The sequence below is a fragment of the Aspergillus sydowii genome (assembly GCF_001890705.1).
Source record: "Aspergillus sydowii CBS 593.65 unplaced genomic scaffold ASPSYscaffold_1, whole genome shotgun sequence".
NCBI classification, from domain to species: Eukaryota; Fungi; Ascomycota; class Eurotiomycetes; order Eurotiales; family Aspergillaceae; genus Aspergillus; species Aspergillus sydowii.
The window spans coordinates 3,008,903-3,028,665 of record NW_024467859.1 but is presented as its reverse complement, the minus strand read 5'-3'; the positions used below and the strand labels follow the sequence as shown (position 1 = coordinate 3,028,665).

Here is a 19,763-nt window from a genome sequence, read left to right as displayed (position 1 = left end):
GACTGCTAATAATAATAAGACGAATCGGCCTCAGGAGCACAACTTAGTATTCCTCTTCTTTCCACCAACTCCCTTTCGCTGTGCACTGCTCATTGCTCCAATTTTCGACTGTTTCACAATCTCTGTCTAGTCCTTCGCCTCAAGTATTTCGACCTCGGTCTGGAATTCCATACCACCTTCACTGTGTGATTCTCATTCCATCCGCCCCTCAAGCCGCTTCTTTCCCTCCCTAACCTTTTCTCGGCCCGTCCTCTAACCCCCCTACAATGGAATAATCGTTCGTGAGAACGTCATCTGTCCTTATATCTTGCGCATAATCCTCTTAACGAACTCAGTCCAAATTGAAATCGTGATTGTTTTCATCCCGTCATCCCTGACCCTGGTGGTCCACCCTCCAACATGCCGTCCACCGAAGCAGATAACAGAGAATACGAAGGGGTACGTGAGAGATCCATGCTTCCCTGTAATTTTGGTGTACCACCAGAGGGCTCACAAGATCTGGTTTGTCTAGGACACGTTTCATGACTCGTCGGAAACCCAGAACTCGAATAACAACCTTACGCTTTCGATCCCTCCGAGCGCTTCAACGCGGTCGTTGACAGATAGCCCCCCGAGCGGATCTGTTGCAACACCCCAATTCAACGATGCCCCCCAGCTCCCACGGACGCCGGATGATGATACGAAGAACGAAGACGAAGCTCATGAATCTGGCACCGACGGACAGTCTGAAGCCGAGGCAACCCCTCGCAGGCAAAAACCACAGAAGTCCCCCTTGTTGACGGCACACCGGCTTTCTACCACATCTCTTGACGATGTGAATCTGGCCAGCAACATCAACCAGGATGGCCCTCTTGACAATTCCAAGGCGGGACAGGAAGCCGAGATAGGTTCCCCTCCCGCGTTGCCATCTAGAGACTCCACCTCAACACAGAGCTCTCTCCTTCAGGGCTTATCTGGCAGTCTTCCCTCCGTACCATGGGCTCCTCCTCCGCAAAACAAGAATCAGCCCGCGGCTGCACCTCCCCCACCTCCGACTCGAAGAATCACGAGTCCGTTTGCCTGGCTTTCTCGAGCGTCAACAGGGAGCAAAGATGCTGCGGCCCCTTCGCAATCCGGGCGACGAAACACTGGTGCTTCCATCTCTACTATTGGTAGCAATTCTGAAGTCGCTGGCCGACTGCAGGATGTGGAAGTGGATGGTTCGAGCGTAGGCTCCAAGAGACCACATCGAAATAGCTTGAAAGACCAGTTTAAAATGCTCCGGATGCGGGAGGAGGGTCATATCCCGGAAGGCGATGAAGCAAGCGTTGCATCGGGACGTGGAAGTATTAGCCATTCAGCCACAAGCCCACCCCCTAGTATTCCGGAGGAAGGGGAGACCGAAGCCACGTCTGCACCTCCAGCAGCGTCGCCTTCGCCTCCACCATCGTCGACAGTCAACCCGAATCTGGCGCCGGGGACAGTTTCAGGATTTTCTACGTCTGCGAGTGATGCGGCCGCGCCCGTGGATTGGGAACTATGGGAGCAGCTGGTAAACAATGGCCCACAGGCTCTGAAGGGAACCAATTCGGAAGAGCTGAATGCTGCTATAAAACGGGGAATCCCGCAAACCATTCGGGGAGTTATTTGGCAAATACTTGCGGATAGTAGAAATCTAGACTTGGAAGAGGTTTACAGAGAGCTCGTTGCCCGAGGCACGGACAAGGACAAGTCGCGAGCGAATGGCATGACCGACGGAAGCGTAGAGAAGGACTCAGTGGCCTCTTCCCGTTCGTCTGTCCGCTCAGAGCGTTCCCACTCTGCTGCACCTTCGAACAACAGTTCTTCTAGCCTTTCCCAGGAGCTGGACCCCGAGAAGCCGGCAAAAGAGCAGGCTGCAAATGAAACGGCCAGAAAGAAGAAGGAAAAGGAGGATACAGCGGCGCTCCAGAAACTCGAGAAGACCATTCGCCGGGATTTGGGCGCGCGTACGAGCTACTCTCGATACTTTGTCTCACAGGGTAACCAGGAGAGCCTGTTTGGGCTATGTAAGGCCTATGCTTTGTACGACGAGGCTGTGGGTTACGCTCAAGGGATGAACTTCATTGCCATGCCGCTTCTATTTAACGTAAGTATTTAAAACACCACAGCTTTCCATAATTTACTGGTACAGAGTGACTGATTTTGTGATGGTAGATGGACGAGGCTGAAGCTTTCACCCTTATGGTGAAACTCATGAATCAATATGGTTTACGGGAAATGTTTATTCAGGACATGCCTGGCTTACATCGCAGTCTATTCATATTTGAGCGATTTCTTGAGGATCTCGAGCCCGCTCTTTATTGCCACCTACGACGACGAGGAGTCCATCCCCAACTGTACGCTACTCAGTGGTTTTTGACCCTTTTCGCTTACCGCTTCCCATTGCAACTCGTTCTTCGCATTTACGATCTCATTCTTGAGGAAGGATTGGAAACCACAATTTTAAAGTTTGCCCTTGCGATCATGAGGCGCAACACAGATGCCCTTCTGGCCATGAAGGACATGGTACCACTGACAACATTTTTGAAGGATCGGCTGTTTGATGTTTATATCGATAAACAACCTAGCCCATCATCTATTTTGGAGTCAGGATTTTTTGGGTCATCAGGTGCTTCCGACAAGGAGATTTACCGTGCTGATATTATGGTTCAAGATGCCTGTGACATCTTACTTGACCCGGTCGCAATCAGTGCATATACCGCTGAATGGGAAGAAAAGGAGCGCCTAGAGAAAGAGCGGGAAGCCGAATTGAGCCACTTGAAGTATACTGTGTCTACGCAGAGCGCTCGCATACGTCTTCTAGAGGAGCAAACAGAAGCATCCGATAAGGAACACGTTCAGCTTGCCTCGGAAGTTGTTCACCTGAAAGTTGAGAATGAGGAGCTCTCTGATATGAATGACGCATTGAAGATGCAGGTCAAGGAGCTCAAAGTTGTGGTAGATAAACAGCCTGCCGAGGTCGAGCAGAAACTCCAAACTGAAATGGATCGCATCATGAAACGTAACCTCGAGGTGCAGAATGAGAACCGTGCCATGGTGGAACAGATGGCGGAAATGGAAAAGGAGCTTGTGACGGCCAAGCTCAGTCACGCCGAGGTAAGACCGCTACTATTATACTGCGACCTCTGACTTATACTAATCAATGATTTCTAGATCCACGAGCAATACGAAAACCAAAAGCAGAAGTGGAATGATCTTCGCAAGGCTCTGGACTAGCGATATGCAGGTTTCTGACACACAGTTCTTCTGAACATTGAAAACCTCGCCGATTCATCGCTGGACACCAAACGGCGTCTCTGTTTCGTCACTAATGTACATTCTCCTGGCTGATAGGCACGATTGTCTATGGTACTCCTGGATGAGACCCTAGATACTAACTGTATCATGTTCATGTTTTATATTCTATTGACCACGGATATGGTAACGGCGGCGGTTAGACGACCAGCGTGTCATGAATGCCATGTATTTTTCCATGTTCTCTTTTCTTATTCTTCCATGCTTGGTTTTATTGGAACCACACGCTGCCTTTGTATACGTCATTCTCATAAAGAGACTGGGTAACCAGTAGGCGGAGCATGCAGTCACGGTCAGTGTATATCACGAATAGAGCTTGCCATATCAAACCAATCAATAAGTCATTGATATTGAAAAGAAGCTCATTATTTCTATCAAGAAAAAAAAAAAAAAAAAGAAAGATAGGCAATGTAGATCATATATCATTCAAATCAAAGCACACTCTCAAAGAAGGTTGTTAGGACGTCCTGCTTTGCGGGGCCCGCAATCGCCTTCAGGGCTTTGTGCGCTTCACACTCCGTATCATAGTACTTCATGTCCTCCATGGAAGCGAATGTTGTCTTCACGGAGAGATTGAATCCCTTATTGCGTGGGTCCGGGAAAGAAGGGCCTGCTGCAGCGGCGAGGATGTATGGTTTTCCGTCCTGGGGTGCGCCGCGTTAACAATGCCCTTGTTTTTAAGTTGGATTGGATTGGATTGGTAAAGTACCTTGACAGCAGTCTTTGCGAGGATCTTGTATTGCTCGAGGACGCGATCCCGGGCAGCCTCGTCGGGGATGTTGAAGAGGGTGATTCGTTCGATGGGAGCCATTGTGCGGGGTGGTGGGGTGTATGGGATTCGGGATGTAGTGCGGGAAGAGAAGAGGCGGCGGGATTGTTTAGAAAAGACTGTAGATTCTAGGTTAGAAATAGGGAAGAAGGATAAACTAGGTGATGAGGGCTGGTGTACACGTACGTGCTAATCTGGGTCGCTGATAAATCCGACGGGGTATGAGCGGCTCTTTATAGTAGGATGATGGGTTTACCCGGTGGAAGAGCCTTGTGCGGGGTAAAGGGAATTTGGCTGGCATATTATTAATTTAGATCCAATATACTGCTAGTAAGTTATCGAGGATCTTGTGCCTGGAGGCACTACGAGTTCGTTTGCCCCGATTGCTGTCTGGAATTGTTCCGATGTCTGTCGGCAACGGTTACCTGCGGATGTTTTGATTCTCTTTACAAATCGACTACCTACTGTAAGTTTATATAGGCCATACAACATAGCCCCGAGACTTGTCGTCAATGGGTATTCCATTTATGTATTCATTAATTTAACTAGTCGATAGGGAAAGTATGCACAGTACTCAAGACAATGCATTATGCTTGTATGTTTAGTAGTGCGGAACGAATCTTAGTTGTCGGGATTATTCCGTCGCGGGTATTTCTTTTATCGGGCCGTGCGGAATCCCCACGATATTGCTTGTTGGCGGCCGAGAAGGCACTTTGAAGATACTCAGAGTCAATATCTCCATGATACTGGGCAATTGTACGTCTATAAGCTGACCCTGTCTGTCATTGAGCAGTGGGTGTTTCGAATGGAATATCGGCATGCGGCCCGAGTGATCACATCTGCTTTGCTAAATTGTGGAATCGCCGCCCCGAACTTCTGCTGAACGAGGTCCGGAACACTTTGAACGAGGTCCGGAACATAAAGTGTTGAGTATTCGCAAATTTTGATAAACAGAGCCGGTCTTCATCATGACACCGGGCACAAGTGTCTTGTAGGTTTCTTTCCACAGGGTGCCTGTGGTCTGAGTCGTTCCATATAGATTCATGTCCCGGATCGCTTTCGGGCGCAGCTGCCGCATATCCAACGGCATAGAGCGTCGTAAACTTGTTCGAGCCAGGCCGAACATTCCTTGGGCGACAAATCTTTTGTAGGAGTTGTAGATACCCTCGACATCGGCCGAACGAGGGTACCATAAGGAGCTCGCTGCACCTAATCCCCAAATCAATTTTTGTGATTTGGTCGGGCACTTAAGCATCATTCACAGGCTCCGGTCGGTTCCTAAACATAAGCTTGTACTTGACGATCTCAACGATCTCCAGCTGCTCCCCAGCATTATCTAAGCCCTCCGGTTGCCGTCGTTGGATAATTGCAAGGGGCTGTGGTAGCTTCTTCACCTCGCCCGTCATTCGCTGGTATCTTCCGACATAGAGATAAGCCCTTTTCATCCACCTCGTGTCGTCTTTCGCGTTTTGCGGCGAGTAGTCCGGGAACATGAGCTTGCCAACTGGGGTTTCATAAGCGAGCGATGGATCGTTTTTATTGAGGGAATTGGAAGATTCATCTGCGGATTGTGAATCATCCTGGTTGGGAACATTGATGGTTCCCTGGAGTTCGAGGAGAGCTAGGCCGGAGGGGGTTTGGAGGAGTTGAGGGAGAGAGTTGTGAGTATCGTCGCGCGACGCGGACGGGCGGGGATGGAGGGGAATAGAAGGCATCCTTTCTGGGTCTGAGACGAAGTTGCGGTGTCTGCTTATGGTGGGACAGAGAGGGTTTGGGTTATATAAGTTAGGCTCGAGGAGGAGCCGTGGGATTGAGCAGCTGTGTCGAAAGATATCGGAGTTGGGAGTCGCGAAATTGATTCTTAGCGCGTCTCCACAGAAATAGGTAAAGCTGGGGGATCTCGGTGATCTGTGATCATGCTTACATAGACACACGGACTTGAAAATACAAATGCCAAAATATCTTTCATAATTTTTATATAGATAATGGGCTAACAACTATGAAGAACCCCTTTGCCTCTCATAGTAATTGTGTCCTAGATTATTGCCTTTTCACCCACACAAAATGCATTAATGCTATGCGGTTCTATAGAGCAAATCGCTTCCTGCACGAAACCTGCATGCTCGAAGTATGTATCGCAGTCAGCCATTGGACCACTGTACTCCCGAGAATAGGGCGATGCTGCCACATTGAAGCGATACGTGGAACGTGACCGCACTTGAGCATTGTCCGGAGCGAAATCAACCCACCCGCTCGCTGCCTTCGAATACGTCAGGTAGCCTATGGGGTGATTCGGCGGCCCTTCTTCGTCCTTTGCGATGCCTAGTAAACTGGGGCGCATCCGGATTTGAGTGATGTGCCACAACTTTAATTCCCACCTTTGGAATAGGTAGCCGTCCGCTTGTATAGGGCCCATTGTAAGAGTTTCTCTCAGCAGCAGTCAATCCTTGCCATACGGATGTCCCGATGACGATAGGGGGCATTAATGCGTGTGATACTGGAAACTGGAAAAATTGATACCGTGTCTATTGCATAGACTCCACAAGCTCGACAACGATGTTAACCCGGATTTGCATTCGGCACGTGGTTATCCCGTAAGGTATTGGGAGAGAAGACCCGACTGAGATCGAGAACTAGGGTGAACAATCGTGTCGATGAGAGCCCAAGACCGACGAGCACACTTAAGAAATGGCACTTAAAATCTAGTAGGCAAAAGCTATCAGGTAGCGCTTTTAGAGTAGCAGGCATCTTCAAGGTTATCAAGGCCCCGAATTGCCTCGCGGACAACATCATCATCTGTTGCTCCCACATTACCGTGCATCTTCCCATAACGCAAATCACTCATCTCGCCGACGGTAGTATTGAGGTATGATAAGAGAGTAGTCGCCCCCGTGTCTACTCCAGCGATTTCACTCTCGATATTGGCGCAAGCCGTCTCCATGGCAGACAAAAGACTTGGTACCGAGTGTTGATCGTTAGAAGAAGCGGATGTTGGGCCGAATAATTGGACATCCATATCCATTTCTCGTAGGTCATTCAAGTCAGCGCCATCAATGCCAGTTTCTGCCATAGCCTTCCGAAGTTCTGCCTTCTGGCTGCCCCCTCGGCGGACTTCTTTGTCAATGTTCTCACTGACTATGTCCATGTCTTGTTCACGAATCTGCTGCAATTCCCGGTAAAGCACCCGTATATGGGGGTGAGACCGAAGGCGTTTTGGAAATAGCTCAGTGAACTGCTGCAAAGACATGATAGTCGGCATGGAAGCTGCCGATAGCAGAAAATTACTGAGAATGGAAGATTCCGAAAGTGCCATGGCTCAAGCTTATGGATTTTGGAGGCTTCCGATAGGCCTTGTCGCAGATAGGATGCAAATAGACAATAGCAGAGGCAACACTTGTGAACAATGCGAAGCGCGTGGCTGGGAAACAAGGATGAGACCAATGATGATGCTTATGATAGGTGAAAAGCCTAACACAAGTTAAGAGAGATAATGGTATTGAGGCAGTCTAGCGCCGGATAATAATTGCAAGAGCCAATTGGCAAGAAGGGAGAAGAGTGTTAAGTTGATGGTGTATGGAAGGATGTTCGGGAGAGTCAGCCCGCTCTGCAAAGTTCGCGGTTTTCCTTTTTGGTGAGGCACGCGTAAAGTAGTTCTTCCGCCCTTCTGCTTCCTTTCACCCTCTTGCACTCCCCCAACGCCCACTCTTCAACAACATAGTCCGTGGTTCTAATCCTATCTTATCTATCTTGACTTGTGACTTGTGTCCTTTGTATCATACGATTGAGACATCCGAGTCCGTTGTAAGTCTGCCTCGAATCGTGAACGAGTATTAGACCTGGAGAACCAGAGACTCAACATTTTTTAGGACAAAGCTGCGTGTTTGATACTCCTGACTTGCTGCCACTGTGCTTTTCCAGTTGACGAGCTGCTACGCGTGTCTGAAACTTTGTGTGTTTCCTGCTGTACCCGGTGTCTTCCAGGAGATCCGGACGAGGATCATATCTCCCCGAACTGGGCCATCAAGTGACCGTCATCAACTGAGATCCAACAGCTGTGCTGCTGACTTGAGATTCTCGACCTACGAGCCACTACGTACCCGAGTTTCGACTTCGGGCAAGAACCAGGCCCTCAATCGTCAACTATCTATTTGAGAGCTCCTCGCCGCGAAAATGGCACCAGCAGGCCAAACCACTTACCAGAAGGACGAAAGGGTCCTCTGTTTTCATCACGAGATTCTGTACGAGGCAAAGATCCTCGAACTTCGACACACAGATCCGGATGACCGAAAAAGCCCATACGAGTATCTAGTCCATTATAAGGGCTGGAAAAATACGTACGTATCACCTATCTCATTTGAGGACCCTAAGCTTGCTGTTTTCAAGCTTACGTGCATTTGATTTGATTTGCGTTGCGATGTCTTGCCACAAGGGAATAAGATCCGGGTTCCAACACCCCCTGACTTTTCCCGTGTGGCAGCTCACACCTTGCGGCGGGCTAAATGGGAGCGCATACGAATTGAACTTACAGTCCATTGCTGATTTGACTTGAAACAGTTGGGACGATTGGGTACCTCAAGATCGCCTTCGTAAATTTACGGAGGAGAATAGAGAGTTGGCCACCACCCTGCGCCGGGAGGCTGAGGCTGCGCTTCGTCAGAAGAGCACGAAAACCTCTGTTAAAAAGAGGGGAGGTTCCGACCGCAGTTCGGCTCGTGGAAGCGAAGAAAGACAGACGTCCGTTCCAGGCCGAGGAACTAAGAGGGCGAGAGATAATGATGTTGAAAAGGTCTGTTTTCAGATTCCCCATAAGAAGCCGCTAAATGAGGGGTCTTGAGGCCACGGCTACGCGCCAGCATGTCGTGTATACCAATCATGCTGACAATTCCTGTTTAGGAGGAGAGCTTTTACACCCGACCATCAGTGAGAATTGTGATGCCAGACAATCTCAAGTCGCTCCTTGTCGATGACTGGGAAAATGTCACCAAAAACCAGCAAGTGGTGGCGTTGCCAGCTAAGAGTTCGGTCAATCAAATCTTAGATGACTATCTCAAGGAAGAGAAACCAAAGCGTACTGGATCATCTGATTTAGATGTCTTGGAGGAAGTAATCATGGGTGTTCGCGATTATTTCGACAAGTCCCTAGACAAGATTCTTCTCTACAGATTCGAGCGTGAGCAATATCGTGTTCTCCGTAAGAGGTGGGAATCCGAGACTGCAGACAAAGGCCCCCTTGATATCTACGGCGCGGAACATTTAACACGTCTCTTTGGTGTGTTCTCCCATAAGCCACGTATTTATTCCAAGAGAAACATCCTAACCTGAGTTCCTAGCCACGATGCCCGAGCTCATCGCGCAAACAAACATGGACCTCCAGTCTACTAACAGACTACGCGAAGAACTCTCAAAGTTCACAATTTGGCTGAGCAAAAATTCTAATAACTATTTCGCTACAAGATACATGACTGCCAGCAACGAGTATGTCGAGAAATCTCGTGGAGTGCCCAATCCAACCCCTGGGACTGCCACCTCACGCCTGGTCTAAACGGACTGTTATAAGCTAGACCACGACGGGTCCAAATATTTGGTGTTTGCCTTCGATTGTTCCTTTCATTTCTTATTTCTTTTAGTGCGCATCGTAATCGGCATTCGGAACAAATACGCAAGATGGACGAAATCCTTTCTTTTCTGCACGCATTACTGGAAGAACGGTTTCATTTTGTATCAATATATTTATTAGAGCGGCGAATTTAGGGAATAGGAGTGCGGCCAATCGTGTTTTAAAACTTTCTGATCTATTTAACCATGGGGTGGTGCTCTTAAAAGGTTTGAGAGAACCGATGAAAAAAAAAAGAGCCCTTTTAAAAGAAGCGAATATTCACATTTCATAATCGAGTCCCATCAAATCGAGATCACTAGGGAATATACAGAGTAAACCCAACAACCTAGTATCCCCGTCCTATATCACAAATAACAAAATTGACGAGAATAAAACGGGATGCAATTGGTAGCAAGCAGCTTACGAAGAGCATACAACGTAGACTCTCTCTTTACGCCACCAGATGCGTAGCATCATCAACTGCACACCGCGCAGCGCGCTTCAACTCCGGTTTCCAGTCCGTTTCGCGGTATCTTGTCCAGGCGCTCAAGCCCTCGGGGGGCTGGATGCTGAGTGTGTCATACCCCTGCTTTATGATACGGTGGACCTCGCGGGGGCTCAAATTCTTCTTCTGGGCAGCCGGGATTGGAGTCGGGGTTTGGCCTTGCGCGTCCCCGTCGGAGTTGGTTGGAGTTGACTCTGCATTTGGGCCGGTGCCAGGGTTGAATAGGAGAGCGTAGAAATGCGTGGAGACAGAGATGAGGGTTTCGACGGCGGCGATATGGATGTCCTTGTTCGAGTCGACGGGCTTGGAGAGCGCGGAGGATGACGCAGTGGTCGAGGGTTTAAGAGAGTAAACGTCGCGGAATTTGGCGATGATTGGGCCTGTTTCGACGAGTTTGTAGAAGAGGTCGTCGTAGGAGGCCGGATCAGGAAGAAACGTGTCGCCTGCTGCAACGCAGAACGCGACAAGATCGACCAGGGAAGTTGTTAATGTGTTTATGTGTGGGCTTGTGGTTAAGTCGGAGACGTATGTGGTAAGGAAGCGCATCAAGGAGAGCAGAGTACGCCAGAGTTCCGACCAGTGGTAATGGAGACGAATTCTATTCATGGAGAGATAGGTGAGGATGCGGAGGAGGATCGCAATTGTGTGGCTGGCAAAATACGTTAGGAAGACAGTCTTCAAAGTGGAAAGTTCGGAAGGGTCATACCTGTAGAGCTGGACATCAAGACGACGTCGAAGATTGTGGGAGATGGCATCGACGAGGATGTCAAAAACAGCGGTTGCAAGCACTCTATCTCCGGTAACGAGGGGGAGATATGGCTGTCTTTGTCGACAGAGGCGGACTTTCCTTTTGCTCTCATCGCTGCAGAGCAGTTTGCAGGAAGTCGAATCTTCCGAGAGAATTCGTAAAGTGAAAAGGCTGAGTTCAGCATAGTATCCAGCCCTCGGAGAGCGGTATGCGTGATGCAGGAGATAAGAGGTCAGGGAAAGAAAGCTCGAAAAAGGCGACTCCCCAGTATCTTTGTCAGGAGCTGAATTGATCAAATGGTAACCAAAAAGCTTATTTGCGTTAGTGAAATCATAAGTTGCTAGGAGAATGGCCGCTTGTTTCGCGGGCCTGGCTTCATTAGCGAAAGTGCGATGGAGCCGCAAGAACTGCAGAGGGGAACCTACAAGGCCGCAAACATTTCCTTTGCCTCTTCAGGTGAGGGAAGGGATGGCTTGTCTTTCTTACTCGGCGTCAATACGCCTAATCCAAAATAGATCAACGTTCCCACTAGGGACCAGCCCTCGGGGGAATCGTCCTGTACTGCCACATATCCGTTTCTCAGGGCGCCGCATGAGATACCAACCCCTTTTACAATCTTTTGGATACTCGTTTCATTCACAAAGTCATCGAGCCGTAGTTGATATGGATTTTGGAACTCGAATTTGTTGTAGTTGGCGAGTAGTCCCAGGAGGAGAAACGGCTCGAAGACTTGCATCGGTGTTTCCGATTCATGCACAAGCTTAAGGTTGTTCGGTTAGCTTTTCGCATGGTTGCACCAAATATATTCTATGAAATTTAGGGTGCTAACCTTCATTATCGAAGGAAACAGATCTCGATGAGTGAAGTAGGTCACAAGGCTAGTCTTATAAGCCCCACTTGTCATGGCGACGGCCGTTCGGATGGCTTTGAACCGGATGTCATCTGAGGATGCATTAAGGTACTGTACAGGTCACAGATAATTGTGACAAGCTAACTCACTGTTCCCGCCGCTGCGGATTATGCCGTCCAAGATAGCGACAAAGTTGGATATGACCTGGTCCACTTTGTCCAGGCCAGCCAGGACGGTAATGACATCGGAGCTGGGATTTGTGTACTTCTTTTTCAAAATACAGGCCAGGAAAACCGTCAAGGTCTAAAATCCACTTAGAAGCTTGAATGAGATCATCTTCATGCTGGGTTACTTACCTCCAGGGCATACGAGTCCACAGGGCTGGACCCAGACGCAGCTTCTCGAATCCCGCGAGCAAAGAGTTGCTGGGTGTTAGACTGGAAGGTAGTCAGCGTTTTATATATCGAATGAGACGCCATTACGGTGCCACAGACCTGGAAGTTGAGCGTCTCATCGGGACTGAGAGCCTCGAGGATGCCATTCAATTGGGCTCGATCAGGCGGCAACAGGAAGAATTCCCTCCAAAACCCTTCTGAGGGTTCAACATAGTCGGAGCTCTACACATGATTAGCAGATATTCTTTTTTCCTTTCCAGGATGGGCCATGGCCGCAACGGGTGGGGTACATGAAATAGGTTTTCATATAGTTGAACAATCTTAGGCTTGAAAGTTTCCGGTCTACTTTGCTGCGTTAAAGGGGATTCCATGGCGGTAGACATGGTCCACCATTGCAGGAATTGAGCGAGAAGAAAGATGAAGAAGAGATGGCAACGAAGGAAGGATAAAATATTATGACTTCCTTGACTCCATTGAATGAAATTGAGTTGTTTGCAGATAACGACCACCACATCACTGTCTCAGGAACGGCCACATGTGACATCCGCTCTGGACACCAGCCTTAGGTGTGGCTTTGATTCGAGCCACATCTTGGCACCTGCTCTCAATCGGCTTAGTCAAACAAAGATCACCTGATGTTGCCACTAAAATTTGCTGCCTCAGGCATAAATTGTATTATTAATGCTCGAAGTTGCGAAGACCGCAAAGCTATGCAAGAAGCACAAAATGGAGATATTAACGTGAATGGAAAAATGGTTCGATCTAGCTTGAGCTATTTGGTGTCATGATATTGAGATTTGCTGTCATAAGCTGAATTCCAAGGGCAAGAAAAGTGGCGCCATACTTGACTGTGTAGAAACACCTTGATGGTGATTGGCGCGCCCGGGTACTTTGCACGCTGCGCTGTCCCCGTTTTAACCGATCCCGCCGCCGACAACTGCTGGGAGTTTTCCGCCTCCAAAATACATCACGAACTGTTCTTAAACTATCTTGCAGTTTCTCGCCCATCAATCGTTGAACCATATACCACATGAGCACTCGATAATTGCCCCTTTTACATATCATAGATTCATCTTCTCATTGTTTCTTTGTTTCCCGCACATCATGTCGCTTTGCAGACCAACGATGAATTCCCCGGTGACATCATCCGCCTTTCTCCGTTGTGTGAAGCAGCCATCTAGCATACGCATGGCACCGAAGTACCGTCTGTTCTCATCATATGGGAATACTTACCAGTCCTCAAAGCGTGATATGCAGACAGCCACGGCATACCGACCGCACACTCTACCTTCGACTTTCCCGATACCACCAAGTCCGGGGCCTAAGGATTCTTCTGTCGCCGCGGACTTCCCTTCTCCTCGCGAGACTGCTAAGCCTCGTCAAGAAACGCAGAACACCGAGCAAAAGACCGATGCCACCAAAGGCGAAGCGCAGAAATCGAAACCTGTTGAATCCACTCCTGCTACTTCCAAGGCCCCTGAGAAACCTCGCAGAAAGCTCCGTCCTCGCAAGGCGGCCATGAAAGTGACGCCAATCGCAATCGAACAACTGAAGAGTATGCTGTCTCAACCCGATCCAAAATTCATTCGAGTCGGCGTCAAAAACCGTGGCTGCTCAGGCCTCTCCTATCATCTGGAATATGTTGAGAAGCCTGGTACTTTTGACGAAGTCGTCGAGCAGGATGGTGTAAAGGTCCTCATTGATAGCAAGGCATTATTCAGTATCATTGGCAGTGAGATGGACTGGCAAGAAGATAAACTGAGTGCGAGATTTGTATTCCGTAATCCTAACATCAGTGAGTACCCTTGATTGAGTCTACTTGATAAGACCGCTAACGCAATATACAGAGGAGGAATGCGGCTGTGGCGAATCATTCATGGTTTAAAACTACGATCCTTCCAAATTTTCGTCACAACATGGTTCTTTCGACAGTCGTGTTACTCGTTGGTGCATTGGATGGCGTTTCTGGATGGTGAACTTGTTTTAATGATTCCCGGGATATTCGTCCCAAAACCTGTACAACAAATACATAGGGCTACGCTGCTTTGGTGACGGTGCTTCCAAACGACGTGCCCTTTTTCATACGTCAACTATCTATCATTAAGCGTATCGCTATAGAACCGACATGAGAATTCTATTATAAACTTTACATGAAGAGGGAAGATATTCAACAGTAAACCGTATACGGTTTGACGTGTTATAGTTATTGATCCTAGGATTCTGTTTCTCTCGGCGCTCTCGGGTGAGATTGGCCATAGTAGTGGAACTATAGGATAGACAGCTTGTATAGATAAACGTAAGAAAGAGGAGGAAAGAAGGGTACCCGGGAAAATGAGACACCGGTGCAGTACACGACCATTGCAAGGAGGTCAGAAAAAGGTGGCCCTAGTTTGAGACTTCTCAGGCTGCAAAGTTCGTTGATTCCCCAAGCCGGCCGGGGTTGTTCTTTCACTGGACTGCATATCACGTGGCGCCATTATCATTGTCAAGGCAACCTGACCGTAGTCCGTACCCCATTATTCTCCCACCTTCAAATAGACATCACTCAAAAAAACATGAAACATCGGCCATAATACACTTCAGGAACAGAATTGAATGAGACATGGCAACGCCACCAAACGTCCTATCTCCGGCTCCCCCGGCGTTGGAGGAGGAGACGCTCTTTCTCACAGTCCGCTTCTCCGCATCAATACCAGACCTGCGCCTTGACATCGACTACCCAGGAACCACCACGGCCGCAGGGCTCAAACAAGCAATCCGCACTCGTCTCCCAACAAGCCTATCAACCCATCGTCTTCGTCTGATATACGCCGGTCGTGGTCTCGAAGACACAACCCCTCTCGCAGTCTCTCTCAAATTACCACCTCCACCCACCAGATTTACCAAGCCAGCATTGCATCCAGACAATGATTCGAACCCAGAAAATACCGACCAAAAGTCCACCACTATGAAACGGGACAAAGGCAAAACACCCGTCCGCGAACAGCCTCGTCTCTACGTCCACTGCTCGATCGGTGACATCACCTTAAGCGCTGCAGACCTCGCAGCCGAAGCCGCTGCTGTTTCCACACTACAAAAGGATCATCGAGACTTGCAAGAGCCTGATAACGAAGGGATTACGGAGAAATTAGGGCCTGACCAGCAGCGCCATGACCAATCCTCTTCTACGGTACCTGTACCCCGAGGCTTTGATCGGCTAGTCTCAGCCGGCTTCACGGCAGCCGAAGTCACGGCTCTCCGGTCCCAGTTTATGGCTATCCTGTCTGTTTCCAGGACGCCGGACACGATGCCAAGTGGGGCGGAACTGCGTGAGCTTGAGGACCGGTGGTTGGACGAGGGATCGTCCTCGATGGCGACGGGCGGCGCTATCGCGGGTGGAGAAGGGGTCGCTTTCGGCGACGATGATGGCGGCTTTGGAACAAATTCGAGAGGTGCAATTGACGATATGCTTTGGGGTGCTGTGATGGGATTCTTCTGGCCTGTAGGCTGTGCAATGTGGCTGCGGAGGGAGGAAGGAGTTTGGAGTTGGCGGAAGGGATTGGCGGTCTTTGTGGGCGTGGTGGTCAATATTGCGTTTGGCGCAATGCGAATTATGAACTAATGGCCCTCTGTGTTGGTGGCTTCAACCTGAATTAAGCTATGGGAGCTGTTTTGAGGTTGTTACGTTTTCTATGATTGGATGATTGTTGATGTCTATGATACCCCCCGTTTTTTGTTACTTCTATCAGCTTAGCGACAAACAAGTGGAATCGATAATTTATCAGTAGAACTTGGGTAATTAGTACAGTGTATTATCATGGAAGCCCGACAATTGATGCTATCATACAACATTCCGCGGTCTGCGCGAGAAGAAACGACAGTAAAGTCAACATAATCGAATAAGATTCAACGCCCGCTAAAATCAATGTCTAACTGAACTTGCTGTAGATTACTGCGAAAATCAAAAGGATCAAAACCGTAATTATGGCAATCGTGATTATCCGATTCGTAGCCATCCTATACAAGACGGAGAAATTAGTACCAAGCTCCGAGTCGAATAACAATAATTAGTACAACAATCAAGGGTGACAGTACCTACGGGCCATTCCCCTCAAAGTCTTGATACTCGTGTCTACATATCCCTCGCTCTCGTGCAACATTCCGCCTGTATGCTCGATAGTTTCTCGCTGCACACGCAAGTCGGCCAAAACGTTGGCGCCAACACCTTCCGTCTCCAAAGCAATGCGCTGGCTCTCTTGAAGCCTCGCAGAGCTTCGTTCTAAGCGGTCGGTCCCGGAAAGAAGTTGCTGTCTCTGCTCCAAATGCTCATCCTGTGGATCGTCGGTGTAACGATCGCCAAATAGCGCTTTTCGGTCATCGGAAAGCGATTTTAATCTGCGTCTCGCCTCGTCGACATCAGTGGAATAGTTGCGGAAGCGAGTATTGACTTTTGATCGTGCTACGCTGGGAATATTCTGCTTCTCCAGGCGTAGTTGATCCAACTGCGGGGGGAGTCAGTTCACATGCAAACCTCATTTGTATGACGGCGGGTTTGAAAAAGAAAGCGTGTCCTACTCACCAATTCTGTTGCCTCTTCTAGCGCGCTCTCTGCTTGTCGGATGATTGAGTTGCGTTGCTCGCCGCTCAGCTCCGCGATCTGGTCGAGTTTCTGGTTCAGATCAGCTTGGACGAGGTTCAGCTCCGTCTCGTAACTGCTGAACATTTCAGAGCCAGCGTCCGTATCAAGAGGGTTCGACATTGTGATGTGATAGGCAGAAATCTGTTATGGCTGTAGGGAGATTGGGTTTGGTGCTGAAGCTCAATCAACCTCGGGGTTGATAAGAAGGCGGAGGCTGGTAGCCGTTGCTGATAACTGGCGGTGTGGGGGACGGTGGACACTCGAGCAAACAACTCGAAAGCGAAGGATACGTAAGTTTGCACGCTCGAAAGGAATGGAGAAGCGGATAGCGAGAAACAATGGAGATAAGCAGGGGTTGGCGATGATGATGATGGTTGAATCTGGCGGCTTACGGCCTACGGCTTGCATCCAAGAGCAGAGCCACGTGATTGCCCGCGACGACTGTACAGATCTGCTGGGAACCTAGCTTCAACTCCATCTTTTGAACACCATCACGCCAGCGCTTCTTATTTTTGTTCATTGATTGATCCACTATTATGGGATTTACTATTATATGAGGCGACGAAGATGACTGAAGTAATGGAGGTCACCGAAGCCATGAGTCCTCATTAACCGCCCAACCCACACTGCCTCCGGAGGGGATTTAGCCAAGCTGCAGGGTCTGGAATGTTGTGACACACTTCCCCATGCAACGCATGACATACGTCCACAATACCGTCTCAGTCCACATGCTTTATACCCCATAGTAGAATAGACGCAGGCCTGCCCGTCATCTGATACGTTTAGTCTCTCCAAGGTTGCATACTACTGCGGCTTGTGCAGCTAAGCCTGGCCCAATCGCCTATTGTGTTGAGGGATTTACTCGTCTCTTCTTCTCGGTTTATTTCCTCTACTTTCCCTCCCCTTTTTAGATACTAAGCTAGAACCATTCCGCACGTCTATTCTCCGAGCGGAGATAAGTTGTTGGTGGTTTTGACTGATGTGCAACGCCCCCAAAGCTGGCTCCTAGAGCTTCATATAGTCTGTGCTCTAGCTTTTTTGCCAAGTTCGATCGGTCTCCCTCACTTGGATAACTAATCTCACAAACACTACTGCCGATGACGATCACTAAACCTCGGAAGGTTGCTATTGTAGGTGGTGGCCTCACGGGAGTCGCCTCCTTCTGGGCTTTACAAGGGTCTTGTCTCGATGTCCATTTATTCGAAGCCTCGTCCGCACTTGGTGGGCATATGAAGACCTTGCTTCTGGAAGATAGTGGCAATAAGATCCATGTTGACATGGAGTTGCCGACATTCAACCCAAACGCCTGTCGTTAGTACTACCATTCTCATGCACTTGTTTTCAAGCTAACTCATGTCCAGCCAACCTCACCAGTCTACTTCGCCATCTGAGGATTTCCACAACAGCTGTGCCATTCTCCTTTGGTATCGTCGATGATACCTCTGTCTGCAAATGGTACATCAGTATCTTGAAAAGCATTCTTCTTTGTCCCCGGATACTATGCAAGCTGGAGACATACCGACTATTGTTAGACGTTCTCAGTCTAAGGTTTCTGGGGGTTGATGTGCTGGCCACACCGGTCGTTGAGGGTGCGAAAACGCAGCGTACGACTGGGAGCTATCTTCTTGACAATGGATACTCTGATGGTTTTCGGGACAGGTATCTCACCCCATTGCTTTCAACACTGTGGAGAACGAATGTGGGGAGGATTCTTCCACGCCTGCCCGTCAAGGCACTGATTCATTCTTTGAGCGACCATCAGCTCCTTTCCACGTGTGATACAATACCAAAATGGCGACGTATTGATCCTGGGGTGAGATATCTCATTGAGACGATGGCTAAGGAATTTCCCCATGAAAAGCTGCATTTGCAAACAAAAGTGGACGAGATTACGCGACGTTCCAAATCGCANTATGACCTTGTGACGTCCGAAGGGAAACATTCGCATTTCGATCATATTATATTTACAGTGGACGGGCAAGAAATCCTCCGATTACTGGGATCGACTACTACTACTGAAGAAAAGGATATCTTGCAGTGTCTAGGGGTGACTAAGAATATCGCAGTTCTACATTCAGATTCCCATGTAAGCCAACCTGCTATTAAAAGACCCCTTGATGCCCTAGAATGCCACCAAGCCCACCACTACATTTTCTACTCTTGCTAAGGTATGAGTCGGTTTATAGCCAACTACCTATGATGCTGCACCTGGCTATAATTTCATTATGGCGTCACAGGACTATCAGCAACAGGATTTCGTACCTCCCAAGTCTTGTTTGAGATACGACGTCAATGTACTCCAGGACATTCCCGCTTCGCGTTTCGGCAATATATTCATCACGTTAAATTCCGTTTCACCACCTCACCCCAGCCTAGTTCAGGGAGTATGGGAGTTCACTGAACCTGAACCTTCCGCAGCATCACTTGATGCACAGGCGCGCCTTATTTCCATACAAAGCACACGATGCCTAAACTACGGCTTTAATTGGACAGGCCGCGGGCTCTTAGAGGATGCGTTAACTTCTGGCCTGAAAATGGCTATAGGCCTCGGAGCTACTGTCCCTTTCCGTGTCGCTTTTCATCCGCAACCTTTAGACACGACGGAGTTCTTATATAGACATTCGGGACTTCGATACAACTTGGTCAAGACAGTCCTGCAGGCAATTCGTGCGCTGATACTTGTAGTAGAGATCATTTTGATATTAATAGGAAGCATCCATACCCCTGCTCCTAAGGCCAGAGCCCGCGTCAACCTTTCTAGGGGAATCAGGACCTGAATTCCGAATGCTCACGACAGGGCCCTGGCAGCCTTGGAAGAATATGTACTTATTTGAAATGGAAGGAATTAGAAGACATAAAAATTTGGCATCAACATGACATTGTTTCTAAGAAAAAGCCGAAACTTCGCCTTTCCAGTACATAAAACCCAAACAACCCATAAGACATGGTATACATATTACTCGGTTA

General features: G+C 48.7%; 8 protein-coding genes across 8 annotated transcripts; 4 read left to right on the top strand and 4 right to left on the bottom strand.

Moving 5' to 3' along the window:
• Positions 1-399: 399 nt before the first annotated feature.
• ASPSYDRAFT_84421 (putative GTPase activating protein (Gyp5)) lies at positions 400-3,237 on the top strand (the record flags this gene model as incomplete). The annotated part of the gene is made up of 4 exons (XM_040851345.1): positions 400-438; positions 512-2,107; positions 2,176-3,117; positions 3,175-3,237. 4 exons carry the CDS (start codon positions 400-402, stop codon positions 3,235-3,237), a joined length of 2,640 nt encoding a protein of 879 aa, XP_040708216.1.
• A 509-nt stretch (positions 3,238-3,746) lies between these two features.
• ASPSYDRAFT_53917 (Dabb family protein) lies at positions 3,747-4,126 on the bottom strand (the record flags this gene model as incomplete). Its single annotated transcript, XM_040848762.1, has 2 exons — positions 3,747-3,959; positions 4,025-4,126. The coding sequence occupies 2 exons, from the start codon at positions 4,124-4,126 to the stop codon at positions 3,747-3,749; spliced, it is 315 nt and encodes a 104-aa protein (XP_040708215.1).
• A 1,205-nt stretch (positions 4,127-5,331) lies between these two features.
• Positions 5,332-7,397, bottom strand: ASPSYDRAFT_53916 (uncharacterized protein; the record flags this gene model as incomplete). Its single annotated transcript, XM_040848761.1, has 3 exons — positions 5,332-5,800; positions 6,605-6,609; positions 6,870-7,397. 3 exons carry the CDS (start codon positions 7,395-7,397, stop codon positions 5,332-5,334), a joined length of 1,002 nt encoding a protein of 333 aa, XP_040708214.1.
• An 857-nt stretch (positions 7,398-8,254) lies between these two features.
• ASPSYDRAFT_84417 (MRG family protein) lies at positions 8,255-9,626 on the top strand (the record flags this gene model as incomplete). The annotated part of the gene is made up of 4 exons (XM_040851344.1): positions 8,255-8,418; positions 8,639-8,870; positions 8,978-9,353; positions 9,415-9,626. 4 exons carry the CDS (start codon positions 8,255-8,257, stop codon positions 9,624-9,626), a joined length of 984 nt encoding a protein of 327 aa, XP_040708213.1.
• Positions 9,627-10,131: 505 nt separating this feature from the next.
• ASPSYDRAFT_53914 (ARMH3 family protein) lies at positions 10,132-12,561 on the bottom strand (the record flags this gene model as incomplete). Its single annotated transcript, XM_040848760.1, has 8 exons — positions 10,132-10,834; positions 10,892-11,302; positions 11,359-11,693; positions 11,763-11,875; positions 11,933-12,050; positions 12,140-12,220; positions 12,278-12,400; positions 12,496-12,561. The coding sequence occupies 8 exons, from the start codon at positions 12,559-12,561 to the stop codon at positions 10,132-10,134; spliced, it is 1,950 nt and encodes a 649-aa protein (XP_040708212.1).
• Positions 12,562-12,975: 414 nt separating this feature from the next.
• ASPSYDRAFT_192754 (uncharacterized protein) lies at positions 12,976-15,779 on the top strand (the record flags this gene model as incomplete). The annotated part of the gene is made up of 2 exons (XM_040843665.1): positions 12,976-13,973; positions 14,779-15,779. Exons 1-2 carry the CDS (start codon positions 13,283-13,285, stop codon positions 15,777-15,779), a joined length of 1,692 nt encoding a protein of 563 aa, XP_040708211.1. The 5' UTR covers positions 12,976-13,282.
• Positions 15,780-16,086: 307 nt separating this feature from the next.
• ASPSYDRAFT_141849 (v-SNARE protein VTI1) lies at positions 16,087-16,916 on the bottom strand (the record flags this gene model as incomplete). Its single annotated transcript, XM_040841193.1, has 3 exons — positions 16,087-16,174; positions 16,253-16,659; positions 16,737-16,916. 3 exons carry the CDS (start codon positions 16,914-16,916, stop codon positions 16,087-16,089), a joined length of 675 nt encoding a protein of 224 aa, XP_040708210.1.
• A 977-nt stretch (positions 16,917-17,893) lies between these two features.
• ASPSYDRAFT_53910 (uncharacterized protein) lies at positions 17,894-19,573 on the top strand (the record flags this gene model as incomplete). The annotated part of the gene is made up of 3 exons (XM_040848759.1): positions 17,894-18,107; positions 18,158-18,882; positions 18,983-19,573. 3 exons carry the CDS (start codon positions 17,894-17,896, stop codon positions 19,571-19,573), a joined length of 1,530 nt encoding a protein of 509 aa, XP_040708209.1.
• Between the last annotated feature and the right edge of the window lie 190 nt (positions 19,574-19,763).